We start from the raw sequence: 15,759 nt of genomic DNA, 5'->3' as shown, positions 1-15,759 counted from the left end.
TCATATTGGGGAGTGGTGGGTGAATATTCATTTCGTGGGGCTGGAGTCGAGTGGCTTGCAGATTGAGAAGATGTGGGGCTCAGATCACTGGAGTCTTCAGTTTGAGGAGAAGGTGTCTGGCGTCTTGGTGATGCCGGGGGTACAGGGTTTAGCATGCTTCCGGGGTTCATCTCCACAGGGCCATCTGTCCCCGTGTGAGAGTCATTAACGGGGCCTGCTACGAACTGTCCTACATCAGGGAAGACAAAGCTGATGTCCCTCATGTTTAACCCACACAGGTGGCAACTTCCCAGGATATGGCCATCGTGCTTACAAAGGAGTGGATCTTTAAGGGCTACTAATTCTCCCTTACAATAAGCACAATTTGCTGCGCTGGCATCCCCTTGGTGATTTGGCTGTTCTTCCTGGCTGTCCTCAACTGCACTACTTTCTGAAGGTGGTGGGGCATTCGGCAGTGGTTCGGGAGAGGACCGCGCTGGCTCAGGGTACATCGGTACAGACACGGAGGCCCTCCGACACTTGGGTGCCCTTGGGGCTGGAGTAGCTACCGACTCCGAGCTAGCAGGTGCCTCGTCATTGGACGGGAGATTGCTTCTCCCTCCAGAGGCCACCTCTGTGCTACTGCATGTCGCGGCTCTCCTTGCCCAACGTCTCGCCGGGTTTGGTCTCCGGGGGGCGGGCCTCCCGAGTTGCCGTTTGTACTGTTGGAGCATGGCAGGACGCCTCCAGTCGCGATTCCCCTCCAACACCGCCATTGCTTCCTCCTTAGCTCCACTCATCACCAGTCGGGCGAATTTTTCCCAAGTGACTGGTCTTCGCATATGCCATCCATGTGCCGTGGGCACCACTGATCTACCTTTCAACAACCTTTCGATCCACTCATAGTAACCACTAGGACAATATCCTCCTTGGTAATGTTGTGTACCAAACCCCCCATGCCACAATTCATCATGCTCCCTGTCGACGCACTCCTCCCAGTCCTCATACACACTCACAACCTCTTTCTGCCATTGAGTCACCATCAGTAAGTTTGTGTCGCAGAGGTAAATCTGCTTTCCGGGAGGTTGGTAGCCTGGCTGAATGTTTCCTGGCCCCCAAGGTCTGGCTGGGCTAACATTTCCCAAGTCTTCGTTGTATATTTCTCCCACCTGTTCGGTTTTCAGCACCATTCCCTCCATCATATACGGGGGATGGAATGCTCCGCGTTCAATCCAGGATGTCTGCCCAGGTCATATTTTACAATGGTACGCCCTAATGGCGTATGTGGTCAACGGGGGCAGCTTATCATCCCCGGGGAACGTAAACTCCCAGAGTTCAGCACAAACAACTGGGAGCCAATGGTTCAATGGCTCGTTCTCCCGGCACATTACCACAAAACGTGGCCATGCCTGGAGAATGAACGGGGTCTCCTGTTCGAATGACCACACAACCCGATCTTTTGCTTTGATTTCATGCGGTATCCACAATTTTTGGACCTGCTTTTTGTGATCTTGGGTAAGTACACCGCGTGACACCTTTGCTGTAAATTTCATGCGGGGCTCACCCCTCCAATATTCAACCATTTTGGTGGAGGGTCCCCAACTAAAAATCCTATGTCTTCCTCTGTCTACAGGGCGGACTTTGGTTCCGGGATCAAGGGGCTCCATGATCACATCTAGGGCATACAGGACTCTCGTTTTTTGCGTGTGCCATGGATCCCATTGATCTGCTTTGTTGTTCCCGTCCGTAATCACAATTGAGCCCTGTAGAAACATTACAAAATGTCAATTCTGAGAAGGTCTACGAAGAGTAGACGCCATCCCAAACAGCCTTATGCTGTTCGAAGTTTTCCATATCTTTATGGGGTAACAAGTCCCCATCAGGTAACCTATATAAAACACAGAGACATACAAAGAAGTTCCTCCAGCTAACTTTTTGAACAGAATCCATATCATCAGAATTATCCATTGCGCAGTAAGATTAAGTGCTGCCCTTTTATACCTCCCCAGGGTTGACCAAATTAATGTCAGTAATAAACCTATGAGTATGAAATATATCGCCGTTCCTGCTATAATGCAATAGGTACACTGAGAACCTATGCAAAACAAAAGGGCCAATTCGGTGTACAGACTGTCCAGTACGTATACTATGGTGACCGCGGTCGGCCAAAGCCATGGTCTCTGAGGGCTTAAATTTAAACCCGCGCATCCAATGAGGCTGAACGAGGCATGTAAAGGGGATGCTTTTCTAACGAAAAAGCGAATGCACCCTACTATTAATCCGAGGATGCATCCCAGACAAGTTTTTTGCTTATGTAATGGAGGAACAAATATTACTTGTAAAATGGACAGTATTGCAAGATCAATAAAATCTGTCCCTATCTGGGGAGGACTCTCTGGGTGATACCCGGTGGTGTTCGTCTGGTTGCTTGCCATGTTCAGCGTGACTAAACTTGTGTCTGCTGCGCAGCTCTTTTTATGTGCTTGTGGATGGAGGCGTTACCTTGAGTCTCCTGTTGACGTAGACGGAACGTCGGTGCATCTGCTCCAATACCCGCCCATGTCATCCAGAAGAGTGTCCAAACTATTGTCTGGTTCCGTGCAGTGTTTAATCACTTATGGGTATTTTAATGTAATCGTGGCTAAAAGCCATGGAGCGTATTACATTGCTCTGCAAAGTTGTATCATTTAGTTCTCATTTTAATCAATCCTGAATTGATATCGTAAACTAATACTTTGGTACTGATTAAGATGTATTTTTCTGTTATTACAGTGGTAACTTTTGATCTCTCTCTCTCTTCCTCTCTCTCTCCACCCTATGAGAGTTTTAAGAGAACTCTAAATAACTATGGTTTTACACAGCGTATTGTTCATCCTTCGACACCAGTCTTCTTTTTAGGAGAACTGGGTAACATTGAAGTTAAGTAATACTAATATTATTAAAACGGTGCCTAACACTCAGGTTAAAATTTTGATTTTCATCCTAAGATTTTCCTTATTTACTTCCCCCTCAGGTACTTTCGTGGCCAGTACCTTAATCCTTAAGACATACGCAGGTTGCCTAATTCAAACTTAGCTATACCCTTTGTCCATTGACTTTTTTCCACTTTTCTTGCTTGGTGCCGTTTTCCTCCTCCGTCTTTCTGTCCCGTCCAGGGCACGCACAGATTCGTGCCTCAAAACACCTTCTCCCCAGCACGTTACCATCAGTGGTTTCCTGCGTAAGGATGGTGAAGATAGGCCGGCGATTCATGCCCCCCATGCATGAGCTGTTGCACATGTATGACAGCAAAATGGTCATATGGCGAGAGCCAAGCTGAGGCGGTTCATACGGCACAGTCACACTATGCCTCTTCGTGTTGGGCTCTTCATAATACAGTGCCAGTTCTGCTTACCAAAAGTGGCCCACTAGGCGGCTCGCTTGGGACGGTGCTCGTGCTTGTACTTTGCATCCCCAGACCAAATAAGGGCAAAAATGGCGCAGCACAAAGGACACAGTCACCAGGCTCATAGTTAGACCAACTAACACTGGTGGTGGGGTGAGTATAGGGCATAACAATCCCTTTTTTCCAGGAATGATTAACACCATCCCAGGCCATGACCAAAAGGCCATTATTTGGGAAGACTCGGTCGGGGAGCATCTTCACATAGTCCTCCCCAACCCCCTGAACCCAACCTGGCACATGGTCTCGGTCAGCTTCCATCCTGATTTTTATACTTAAGTCGTAGTTGCTTGGGGTGGTACCTATGGCCATCTTTACCCGTAAGTACGTTCCCTTCGACTTTTACTATTGTGGTAGATTTTCCGGTGGCGAGTATCCACACCTCACTTCCCACCTATGACGATACAGAGGGCTCGTGAGAGTGGGCAGGGGTAGAACCCCGTAACTTGGGGAGACTGAGTTGTTGGTTAATGGCAAAGAGGTTTTCAGGTAAGTGCCATCTGTGCTTATACAGTAGTATTTGTGATTTTGCCGCGCGTACTGCACGTTCCGCGGACTCCGTTAGTGCTGGATTGATGCGGGATGGATAAGACATGTCGTATCCCTTCCTGCTCCAACCATGAACGAAAGTGCTTGGAAGTGCACACGGCGGCATTATCCATGGAAGCTCTTCTCGTAAGAGCTCCACCACTTTTTGGCACAACCTCTTTGCTCATTTCCATTTTTCAATCTTAGTCAAATTATTTTTAAGGAATTCACTTTACCGGCTATGAACAGTTTCCCGAACTATGCCGCTGCTTCCTGCTGCAGTTCCCCAGTTGTCCTTAGCGGACTCTTTACCATGGGGTGCCCGTTATAAGGCCTCACGGGACTTTTTGCTGTACTTCTGTATTCCAGCTATATTATATAGTTGTACTACAATTACCTTAATACTTTAACTATCCTGCTTGGGGTGATCAGTCCCAAGGGACAGTCTTTCGGTAAATTGTAGAGTCAACACGATCGTACGTTGTCGAGTGATAGAGCCTGAATCTTTCTCTTTGATTCAAAACTCAGAGATTGTAGGATCCATCTATTCACTACCGAACTTTTCCCGCCAGAATTTTAATCTGTGGTCCAGTTACTCACAAATAGATTGTACGTTTTTCAATCATGTCCCTGTTCGGGCGCCATGTCGTCGGGTTTAGGTTTTCAAGGTCTTGTGTACAAGGCGATTAGCTATAACATAAGCCGTCCCTAGTTCCAAGCACACTACCTCCCTTTGCCTCTCTGGTAAAGGGCCCCTCGGTTGGTCAACTCAGTCAGCCTCTTGTTGCGGACACGGTTCTAAAACTATAATAAGCATATCAACTATACCTTATTATATTAGTGAGTAGTGTCGGCGCTTCACTGAGCGGGTTATTTAATTAGCCCGACCTGTTAAGAAACAGGTTCTTGACCTTACAATGCTACACCTTATCGTAGTCTCTTTACTTAACTTCGTTTAGGGACTCATGATCGGATCCTAAATCCATTCCTTTCAAATAACATTTTCCCCATAAATGCCTAAAACTACCACCTAATCATTGACACAATAATTCAGGATGGAATAATGCTACCATGTGAGACACTCATTAAATGTGCAACAGGAGGAAATCAAACAATAACTCACCTATAACCCAATTGATGGTAGTAGGTAGGAGCCAGTTGATTCTTTAGTAGTCAGGGATCAACGCCGTTGTGCCTTTTCAGTACTTAATTCGTACTCAATTTTATTTTGTTTTTTGTCACAAAAATGTTTCTTCAAAAAATTAATAAAAGAATAGTAAAAACAGCAAAGTCAACCAAAAACAATAAAATCCATAAACTCAAGGGTATTGCCAGACGCTGATACCCAACAATATCAAAAGTACCGCCAGACGCTGGTACTAGTACATATACTTCAAAAACCATATAATCAAAAATACTTCAAAAACCGTATAATTAAAAATACTTCAAAACCATATAATCAAAATTACTTCAATAACCATATAATCAAAAACTCTTCAAAAACCGTATAATTAAGAATACTTCAAAACCATATAATCAAAATTACTTCAATAACCATATAATCAAAAACACTTCAAAAACCGTATAATTAAGAATACTTCAAAACCATATAATCAAAATTACTTCAATAACCATATAATCAAAAACACTTCAAAAACCGTATAATTAAGAATACTTCAAAACCATATAATCAAAATTACTTCAAAAGCCGTATAATTAAAAATACTTCAAAACCATATAATCAAAAACACTTCAAAAGCCGTATAATTAAAATACTTCAAAACCATATAATCAAAATTACTTCAAAAGCCGTATAATTAAAAATACTTAAATCATATAATCAAAATTACTTCAATAAAAAGGATTAATTCAGAAATAGTAAAAGAGAAATAAAAGATGAGTTGAAATCAAATGGTCCGAGAGCAAACAGCAAGAGCACCGTCCCAAGATAAGATAAAAACTTACGGCGGACAAACGCGGGCGAAGATCCAAAAAGAGCAAGAACTCAGGGTCACATCTCCGAGCGCTTATATAGCGACACACGGCTTTGAAGACATACCGACATCCGTTTTCTCACGCCAAGCCAATTAGTCATATCTATAACTTATCTTGTTTTTTCTCCAGGTGGCCTTTTGAAGTTCCTCCCTCAAAAGGATACATGTTCGGTGATAGATCATATTAGTGTCAATTGCGTCAGCACTTACATCATTTTTTATACGTCACTGATGCCCGGTTCACCATATTAGGTCAGTACATCCACTCCATTTTGTCAGCACGTGCGCACAGGTTCAAACTAAGTTCAAGATGGCCGCTTCAAATGAGCGCGCCTTCAAGGTCATTCTCAGATCCAAGCACACAGCTGTTCGTGAGTTCAAACGCGCATGATCGAACGCATACAGGTTCACTAAAGTTTGAAACATTAAACAATTAATGATAAAAAATCTAAAACAATATCAAATATTATTTAGCAGGTCCATTAATGATAAAAAACAGAAACAATATCAAATATTATTTAGCAGGTTTTGATTATAATATTTTCGAACTTCCAGTGTATACAACACGCCCCCCAAAAAAACAAAAATGACTCACCAATTTGGTCAGTGATGGTCAGGTGAATTCTGGGATTTAGACGGGCAAGAGTATTAGTGAGCAAATCCAGTACTCATTTAGCCTGCAGGCAACGTCCTTGAATTTTCACATGAAGCCTATCCTTACCAACTGCTGTGTGGTGCATAAACACTTTTCACTCATTCTGTCTCCATCAGTTTTGATGTTTTAATTTTCACCAAGTTATAAAAAGTCATGAAGTGACTGTCCACATTAGTGGGCATACACATCGTAAGTGAACCATGAGGTTTGTTTTCTTATGTATTTTAGTGTTTCAAGTGTGGTGTGATTCCTGTAGCTTTGATAGATAGGTGTTTAATGAGGTCCTTTTTTCATGATTGGTGTTTACAGTATAAAGAGGCTCACCGTAATTAACTGTTCAGAAAACCTAAAAAAGTTGGTCCTTTCTCACCAGCATAACTGTGGGCAGGTTATAAAAGAAGCAGAAGTCTAACTGCAATGTGCATTCATTTGTCTTTTTAAAACGAGACAGGCAGCAGTGCTACACAGGTGAAGGCTCGCAGGCTTCCCAACAAGCCTCCTGATGCTCCGTCTGAAGCTGCCACAATCTGTTCATAGACCATTATAGTCTTTCTCACTCACTAGTTGAAGAGTTTTAAATAAGAGTTGGGTTGATAGTGTAAGATTTCCGTGGGTCATTTTTAAGTGGAGTTGTCACTTTCGACAAATATGTGTGAATGGATACATTTGTACGAAACTCTATATTACCGGAAGTATTTGCTCATCTGCCTTGACTCATGAATGTACTTAAGTGCCATTCCATTCCTGTAACCCATGGGGTTCAATATCATGTCAGTCCACCTTTTGCAGCTATTACAGCTTCAACTCTTCTGCCAAAAGTACATTGGTGAGGTGGTGCTCACACACTCATACAGGTAGAGAAAGCGTGGCCCTCAGTCTCTGCTCGAATTCATCCCAAAGGTGTTCTGTCAGGTTCAGGTCAGGAATCTGTGCAGGCCAGTCAAGTTCATCCACACCAGACTCTGTCATCCATGTCTTTATGGACTTTGCTTTGTGCACGGGTGCACAGTCTTGTTGGAAGAGGAAGGGCCCCGCTCCAAACTGTTCCCACAAGGTTGGGAGCATGGAATTGTCCAAAATGTTTTGGTGTCCTGAGGCAGTCAAAGTTCCTTTAACTGGAACTAAGGGGCCAAGGCCAACTCCTGAAAAACACAATTCCTCCTCCACCAAATTTCACACTTGCCACAATGTAGTCCGAAATGTACTGTTCTCCTGGCAACCTCCAAACCCAGACTCGTCCCTCAGATTGCCAGATAGAAAAGCATGATTCATTACTCCAGAGAAGGCCTCTCCACTGCTCTATAGTCCAGTGGTGGCGTTCTTTACACCACTACATCCGGCGTTTGAATTGCACTTGGTGATGTATGGCTTGGATGCAGCTGCTCGGCCATGGAAGCCCATTCCATGAAACTCTCTGCGTACTGTACTTTGGCAAGTCTGAAAGCCACATTAAGTTTGGAGCTCTGGAGCAATTGACTGTGCAGAAAGTCGGTGACCTCTTTGCACTCTGCACCTCAGCATCCACTGATCCCTCTCCAGTGTGCATTGTTACCACTTTGTGGCTGAGTTGTTGTCCCAAACTCTTCAATTTTCTTACAATAAAGCTGTCAGTTGACTGTGGAATCTTTAAAAGTGAGGAAATTTCACCACTGGATTTGTTGCACAGGTGGCATACAATGACAGTTCCACGCTGGAATTCACTGAGCTCCCAAAATCGGCCCATTCTTTCATAAATGTTTGTCAAAACAGTCTGCAGGACTAGGTGCTGGATTTGATACACCTGTGGCCAGGCCAAGTGATTTGGACTCCTGATACTCATCATTTGGATGGGTGAGCAAATACTTTTGGTAATATAGTTTATATCAACGTCTCTGTCTGGGGTTCCTTGTGCATTCAATAGCAAATCAATCTTTCTCATCTCTTCTAAATTACTTGGATGGTACGATTTGTGGACCCACCTTGCTTGACTGGCACGAGGGGTTCCACCAGGAAACCCAGAACAATCCACTTTGGAATTTTGTCATTTTGTGCTGTGCAGACTGTAGTTAAATATGCCGGTGCTCGCTCTGTACCTTAATTGGGAAATGATGAAAGTGGCGTTTTAGCTCTCTTCAACCATGAGGTTGCGGAGCTGTGTAACTCATCCTGCTTTATTGACTTGCTCAGGTCGTGAGCAGTGATTTAATCATAGCTTGTTTGAATAAAAACACTTCCTAGATTATAGTGTGTGGATCTTACCAGAGCCCAAGTGCTGCTCTGTGATTGTGGTGAGTTTCTGTGTACTCTGAAAAGGCATCTGCTTGATTTCAATTGTTGAAACCAACAAAAGCTCAAGAATCGTATTATCTTTGCCCTGGTCCTCGTGTTGCCTGATTAGAGAGCTGCAGAAACCCGCGGCGGGGAAGCCTGGGAACACTGAATACTGAAGTGCAGCTTGAAATTCATAAGTGCCGAGTCTTGAAGCTGATGGTCCTGCACTTTTCAATGGCTGTATAGCTAGAGTCTATGTGTTTCTGTGTTTAGCTAGAGGTTTTTTTTAAGTTAATAACCTTGCTGGTAGCTGCTAAAACAAACACACTGAGTTATTAGAACTATAGCGATCACGTTAATTGGATGTAATGTTCACAGAGCTGCTGCCCATAGCTGCACGCAAGTTTTCTGTTTGGCCTAAGGAAAATAAATTCAGCACAGCATCATAGATTTAAAGAAAAGGAACAGTCACCCCAGAATGAATCACAATGGTGCATACTGTATAATGACCTTAACAGTCCCATTGACCCTCTACACTTTAGCGGAGCGGAGTATTTTGGAATTTGTCTGTTTACTGTATTACTTGAAGTGTCATTGACTTTGATTCAGCCAAGACATAATGAAAGAACATTTGCTTCCGTGTGTATGTAATAATGTTCAATAAATTTTTGTTTCTGCGGATGATACCACCATAAGGCATCATTGGGTCCAGCACCGCCCCAACTCTGTAAACAGGCACGGCCGAGTGCGTGGTAGTGGGGGAAGTCACGAGCAATATCTGTGAAGATTTGAGGGATTTGTCAGCAGTTTGAGGAAGAAGAGCAGATTCATGTAAATGAAGGACTTATGATTCAAACCACGTTGTTCTGGAAGCAGTGACTCTTGCTTGACAGAGGATGAGGGGTCTGATGGTTTAAAGATTCTTTATCCTAACCAGACAGGTCTAGTAATCAAATCCAATCCAATTCTACGAAAATGTTTGTTTGGTTACTTCTGTTCTCTCAAAACATCTCAAAACATCAGACAATCCACGCAAGGATGGTTCCCAAAGGTCTGCTCATACTGGTAAAACGTTTCTTGACAGTGTGAATTATTATTTAAGTGACATTTGTTTTTTTTTATCACAGGTAAAGATGACTCCCCATCCACCTCCATCAATGTTATTCTATTTGGACATCTGGCGAAAGACTTTTACAGTGCTGCCAAAATAGCGGTAAGTAATGATTCCATTTGAAATTAAATAAATAAATACGTCTGACCTTCACTCAGCGAGTGGGAAAACATTTTGGACTGAGTCTGCACTGTTGCTGTAAGCTAGCTTCTCTAGTGGGTGGTAGCCTAGCTTGGCAGGCACGGCCTTGGAATGTTAGAAAGAAAACACGCGTTTTTGTTTGCCATAAGCGTACATTTTCTTTGCTGTGACAAACTGTAACCAATGGTTTTCGCTTTATCTGTGTTTATCACAGAAATGGATGACCCAAATGAAACACCCTGTGTTTATTCATATCGTCGTGTTTCTGCTGTGTATCTTCTAAAAGAGGCTATTCCTCTGTCTCTTTTAGAAAAGAGCATTCATGATGTGTAGGAGCTTGTTTTTGTTTATTTAAACAGCAGTGCAGGGAGTTGGGGGTGTGGATCACTGTGGGGATAAAGGCTGAGTGGGACCTCGTTTGATGCTTTTTAGACTGATTTATATTTACATTCTGACAGCAGGAGCATCTCTCTGCACTGCTGAGGAAAAGCCATAAGCTGGAAACATGTCTGACTGAAATCTGTCATCCCCTCAAGGCTTAGACATCCCATGACCCATTCAGGACCAACATCTGGACACAACTCTGATGACCCAAGGGGATGTATATAAAACCTAAAAAAAAAGCGTGTGCTCCGCTGTGTGACTCAATCGATATGTTAGTCAGACAAAATGGAGTTTCTAGTTGGAACCTTGGAAGCATCAGAATCTTTGGCAAATAGTTGGTTAAAGCCCCTCAGTAAATACTAATTCCTTTTGTGGAAGCATGGCAAACACCAAGGATTCATATGGCGGCTTCCAGCGGGTTGAGGGAAAGGCACTTATTAAGCAGGGAGAGAGTTGAAAAATAGTGTTTGGGTGACACAGCAGGGGCAAAATCAATACGAAAAAGGGAATCGAGTGGCAGCAGGAGGTGGATAAAAAAACGTGGAAACTGGAAGCGCATTGTTGCACATAGATGAAGTGTTAGTGTCATGGGTCATAATGGATGCTGGAATAAGGATATTTGTCGCCTTTCTTGCTGTATTATTTATCTGGGATACCGCTGACAATTTATCACGTCCTTGCAGTTACCTGTGGTTGGGGGCTGAGGTCAAGACCACTGCCACATTTGTTAACTCTGCAGCATTTGCTGCTATTTTATGTTGTATCAAAGTGTCTTAATATTAATTCATTATCATTCATGATGGGCCTAGGAGGGATAGAGGTGTTGTATATTTTCCTTTTTATTGCAATTCAGTTAACCACCGCTTAGTTCTACAGGGTTGCAGGGAGTGCTGCAGCCTATCCGAGCGTCATTGGGCGAGAGGCAGGAATACATCCTGGACAGGTCGCCAGTCTATCGCTGGGCACACACACACACCATTCACACACATGCACACCGAGGGTCAATTTTATTATTTGGTGTATATTAACTTTTTTTAGTACAAATAATTGTTTTTCAATTTTTTTCAAGTTAACCGTTTTTTCATTGATTAAGCACGTGTTGCCAAGTATCTTTTGAAACACAAGAAAAGCCGCAGAAATGGATTAATGCATTATTTTTTTTAAGCCTTGACCCTTTTAAGAAAATGTTTTTCAATAAATGTAAATAGAGCAAGTTGCTATCCCGAAGTGGCAAACTTTTGAGTCCTTAGATTGAAGATCAAGTTTAAAGTCTTGTGCTCATGCATATTCATATGATGCTAATGCGATCATGTTTCTTTCATCAAAACTACAGTTCGGCTACCAAGAAGGTGTGTTTGTGAAAATATTATTTTCATGCCTCATTAATGTGAAATTTGAATAAGATAATGAGCGGAGTGATTCATGTGATCTGTTGATGTGTTGATGAATTCAAGATGTGATGAATTAATTGGAAAAGATGTTGTTTTGGGAACTTTTTGCTCCGAGTGACTGTTCTCAGACACATTTTCATAGTCTAATGTGTATATTAAGACATACTCAGAGAGGTGACGGTAGTTCACTGAAGAATCTTGGGATTTCTTTCAAACCACTGCACTGCAAATATTGAATGAGCTTTGACTGATCAGGTGTTCTATTGAATGTGAATATTAATTGAATATTACATAAGTGTGTAGTTATTTAACTAGTTATCTAGTCAAATGAGTGTTGAATGCTGATTGTATTCAGGTGTGATAGGTCATGTCAAAGCAAGTGATTTGTTTTGAAGTGCAGCATGATTTTTGAAACGATTAACACCTAATTCGGGGGCTTTTAAGTTAATATTAGATCACAATGGGGATCATTTTTCTCTCTGATGATTATAGAGTTTAAGAGATGTCAGCTTGGTTGTGATTGGGGGGGACGAGGGATGCCCTGATCTGATCTGATCTGATGCCCTAGGTACCATAGTGTTGTGCTGACATACAATGCTGGTACCATCATGTGAATTGGTGACAGCGACTTGGCAGCAGAGAAAACCTCTAAATGTTTTGGCAAACCAGCTGTGTACTTGAAGAAAGCAAAGAAAGGATTAGTCTTTTAGCATCCTAAGATCTGTATTTTGTCTCTTCTAAATAGTGCAATCTTTCAACATCAGTTTTGCAAAGTTGGTGGGGCAACCATCCTGTGTGGTACTGTTTTCATCATCTCCTACCCATAAAATAAAATAAATATTCGTCAAAACTAATGCCCTCATGGAGTCAGTTTCTGACTGTTTGAGCAGACACCTGCACATTTGTGGCCTGCGGGAGCTCATTTTGCAGGGCTCTGGCAGTGCTCCTCCTGTTCCTCCTTGCACCAAGAAGAAGGCAATGGTCCTGCTGCTGGGTAGTTGTCCTCCCACGGCCTCCTCCACGTTTCCTGATGTACTGGCTTGTCTCCTAGTGTCTCCGTGCTCTGGACACTACGCTGACAGACACAGCTAACCTTTTTGCCACGGCTCGCATTGATGTGCCATCCTGGATGAGCTGCACTACCTGAGCCACTGTGGGTTGTAGACTCTGTCTTATGCTGCCACTAGAGTGAATGCACCACCACCTTTCAAAAGTGACCAGAACATCAGCCAGAAAGCATCGGAACTGAGAAAGTGGTCTGTGGTCACCACCTGCAGAACCACTCCTTTATTGTGTGTAGCCAATTGCCTATAATTTCCACCTGCTGTCTATTCCAATTGCACAGCAGTATGTGAAATTTATTGTCAATCAGTGTTGCTTCCTAAGTGGACAGTTTATAATATACATACTCATTTAGCTCTGATACCATGAACTGGGCTCGATTATGACTTGGACCAGGACACCGGGACTAATCTCTCTATCAGCGAATTCTTGATGCACAGCGACACCAGCTTTCACTGCTTGGCTGCACAGTACAGCTCTTTAAAGCCTCTCTATAACATGATTATGCAGTTATCTGTTGACTCTTTTCGGGAGCCCAAGTGTTGACTTTAAGGCCATATCTGTCTGCAGCTGACATGCAGACAAAAGGCAGTTTACACTTTTCATACCAGCTTATCATAGGTGGCTTGTTGTGACGTCTCCATTTCTCCCGGGTTCAACATCTGCTGCTCCAATCTGTCCCCCCCCTGGGAACAAGGAAGCACATTTATCTCCTTCTGCTCGCTGAGTTTAAATCCTGGCTCCTTCTCAGTTTCATGTTGTTGTTTTATCTTGTGTTTTCTTGCCAGGATGTGGTTGTGGCCTCTGGCTTCACTGTGGGCAAATCTCCCACTGCTCACAAGGACAAACTGCACCCCTATAACCTGCTGCTGAAGGGGGACAATGCCTTTATCTATGTAAGGATCAAGCTTCACTGACTATAGACTATAATGCTTTTGTATATGTTTATACTGATTTGTGTGTAATGTTCGTGTTAAACTGTATGTTTTCTAAATATATGAAGTTTATTTTGAAATACATAATAGCCTTGCTCCTAAATCCATCTAATATGTATTAATCAAAAACAAATCCCTTATAAAAACCTTAGAATATATATACATAATATAAAATAATGGGATGCAAAAAGTGAGAGTGAATATAGTCTTCTCATTGACAACGTTGCCTTTCTCAATTCCCTCCCTGTTACTCACTTTGATGTTAGTTGACAAGGATACTGTCTGTGAGCTGCTGATAGAACCGTGATACTGAAGCAGGCAACACCAGGACTGATGTGTTTTTGATCCTGGCATCATCATCATCATGCTTGACCTTGAGGCTCTGACACTATGCCATTAACAACAACAGCAATATAGCAGAGAGCAGCCCTCCACTGAGGGCTATATTGCTCTGAAAATGGATGAAAATGTCTGGATCTGCCCCAAACTCTAATGTTCTTTCGCTGATGAGGCCTCCCAATTCACCAAGATTCATTAAATAGCCGACAAAGAAGACAGTTACACCCACAAAACAATTATTTCATTGATGCATGGTAAACCACAAAAAGGGAAGTAGTGTCAAAGCCTAAAATGTATTTTTTTAATACATATTTTCAAGTGCCTTCGTTCTGCTCTGCATATTATCCACATTAATAAATGACAGTGTAAAATGTCCGCAACATGAGGAGATGCTGAACAGCGTATACAAATCAGTGGAGTAGTAAATTGTTTATATCAGACACAACAACCGCAACCTACTTGTAATTGAAATGTTGCAACAGTGATTTGATGTTTTTTTAATTATATTCTGGCATGTCCATTTCACAACACATTCTCTCACTCAAAAAGTGGCAACACTGACATGTCTGTTCACCAACATGCTACGTGGAAGGCTTGACTGTGTGTCAACCTTCAGGTTTATGTTTATGTTCAGCATGTGGTACAGAGGGTCTAAATGTGGCCTGTGGTAGAGATTTGTACCGCGGTAATGCTGATGTGTAAGTTGATGCAAACACACTCTGACAAATATTAAGCTGAGAATCTTTACCTTGACATTCAGTGCATTGTGTGTCATCTTGAATCACCTGCTGTCAATCAGTAGTAACAGGGACAAGCGAGCCAGACATCATTGCAGAGGGTTTAGCTTCTCAAACAGCCTAATGTTGTATTATGTATTAATTATTACTCAAAAATATGTTGAAACAACACAGAGCCCCTGTGATCATCTGTTTGCTAACCCTTTGGCTGCCATAGTTTTTTCTATGAAATATTCAACTTTGATAATACTTTTCTAAAGGGTTGTAGCTTAAAAACCTGAAGATTTTACAGTATGCCTTTATCCTCTATAACCACTCTGACAAAGTGTGTGATCTGATCAAAGTATCTGATCCGCTGGAGACATTCTTCCTCATCTCTGATGCAAGAATAATGATGATCCTTTGGCATCATCATCATCATCATCATCATCATCATCATCATCATCATCATCATCATCATTTATGGCAGGACCGTGGACACAGACCATGCAGCCTCAAATACTATGCGCAGTGTATTTTCTACCACGCTTTCTACCACTAGAAAAGAGCTCTGCTAGTTTCAACCAATCCTGTGAATTATTATTATGATTATTTTTACCCCAATATTATTGTCCTTCATTCAAAGCTAATTGTTGATAGATTGTTGGTCTACATTGAACACTGTGCCATTCAGGTGGTGTCCGAAGTTATGTTTAATGCATAACAAGAAAGATTTTGGTACATGATCTGATTGTATGCTGGTTTTTGTTTAGTTTTGTTTTTGGAACTTCTCCTGAAGGCAGCACAGCAGTGTGTAAACCTTTCAAAATAT

At 42.4% G+C, this 15,759-nt stretch overlaps 1 protein-coding gene across 4 annotated transcripts in view; it reads left to right on the top strand.

The window, feature by feature from the left end:
* Nucleotides 1–15,759, top strand: part of pot1 (protection of telomeres 1 homolog) — a 95,537-nt gene that overhangs the window by 24,897 nt on the left and 54,881 nt on the right. For 3 of the 4 annotated variants that reach the window (XM_053886570.1, XM_053886569.1, XM_053886568.1), the window contains exons 4-5: nt 9,976–10,061; nt 13,726–13,833. In XM_053886570.1, coding sequence (XP_053742545.1) covers nt 9,976–10,061; nt 13,726–13,833 — 194 coding nt within the window. Of the gene's footprint in view, nt 1–9,496; nt 9,900–9,975; nt 10,062–13,725; nt 13,834–15,759 lie in introns of those variants that run through there. The other variant, XM_053886571.1, reaches the window with a different exon arrangement.

The sequence above is a fragment of the Synchiropus splendidus genome, chromosome 14, assembly GCF_027744825.2.
Source record: "Synchiropus splendidus isolate RoL2022-P1 chromosome 14, RoL_Sspl_1.0, whole genome shotgun sequence".
In the NCBI taxonomy this organism is placed as follows: Eukaryota; Metazoa; Chordata; class Actinopteri; order Syngnathiformes; family Callionymidae; genus Synchiropus; species Synchiropus splendidus.
Note: the sequence above shows the minus strand (reverse complement) of the source record. Positions and strands in the feature narration are given on the sequence as shown.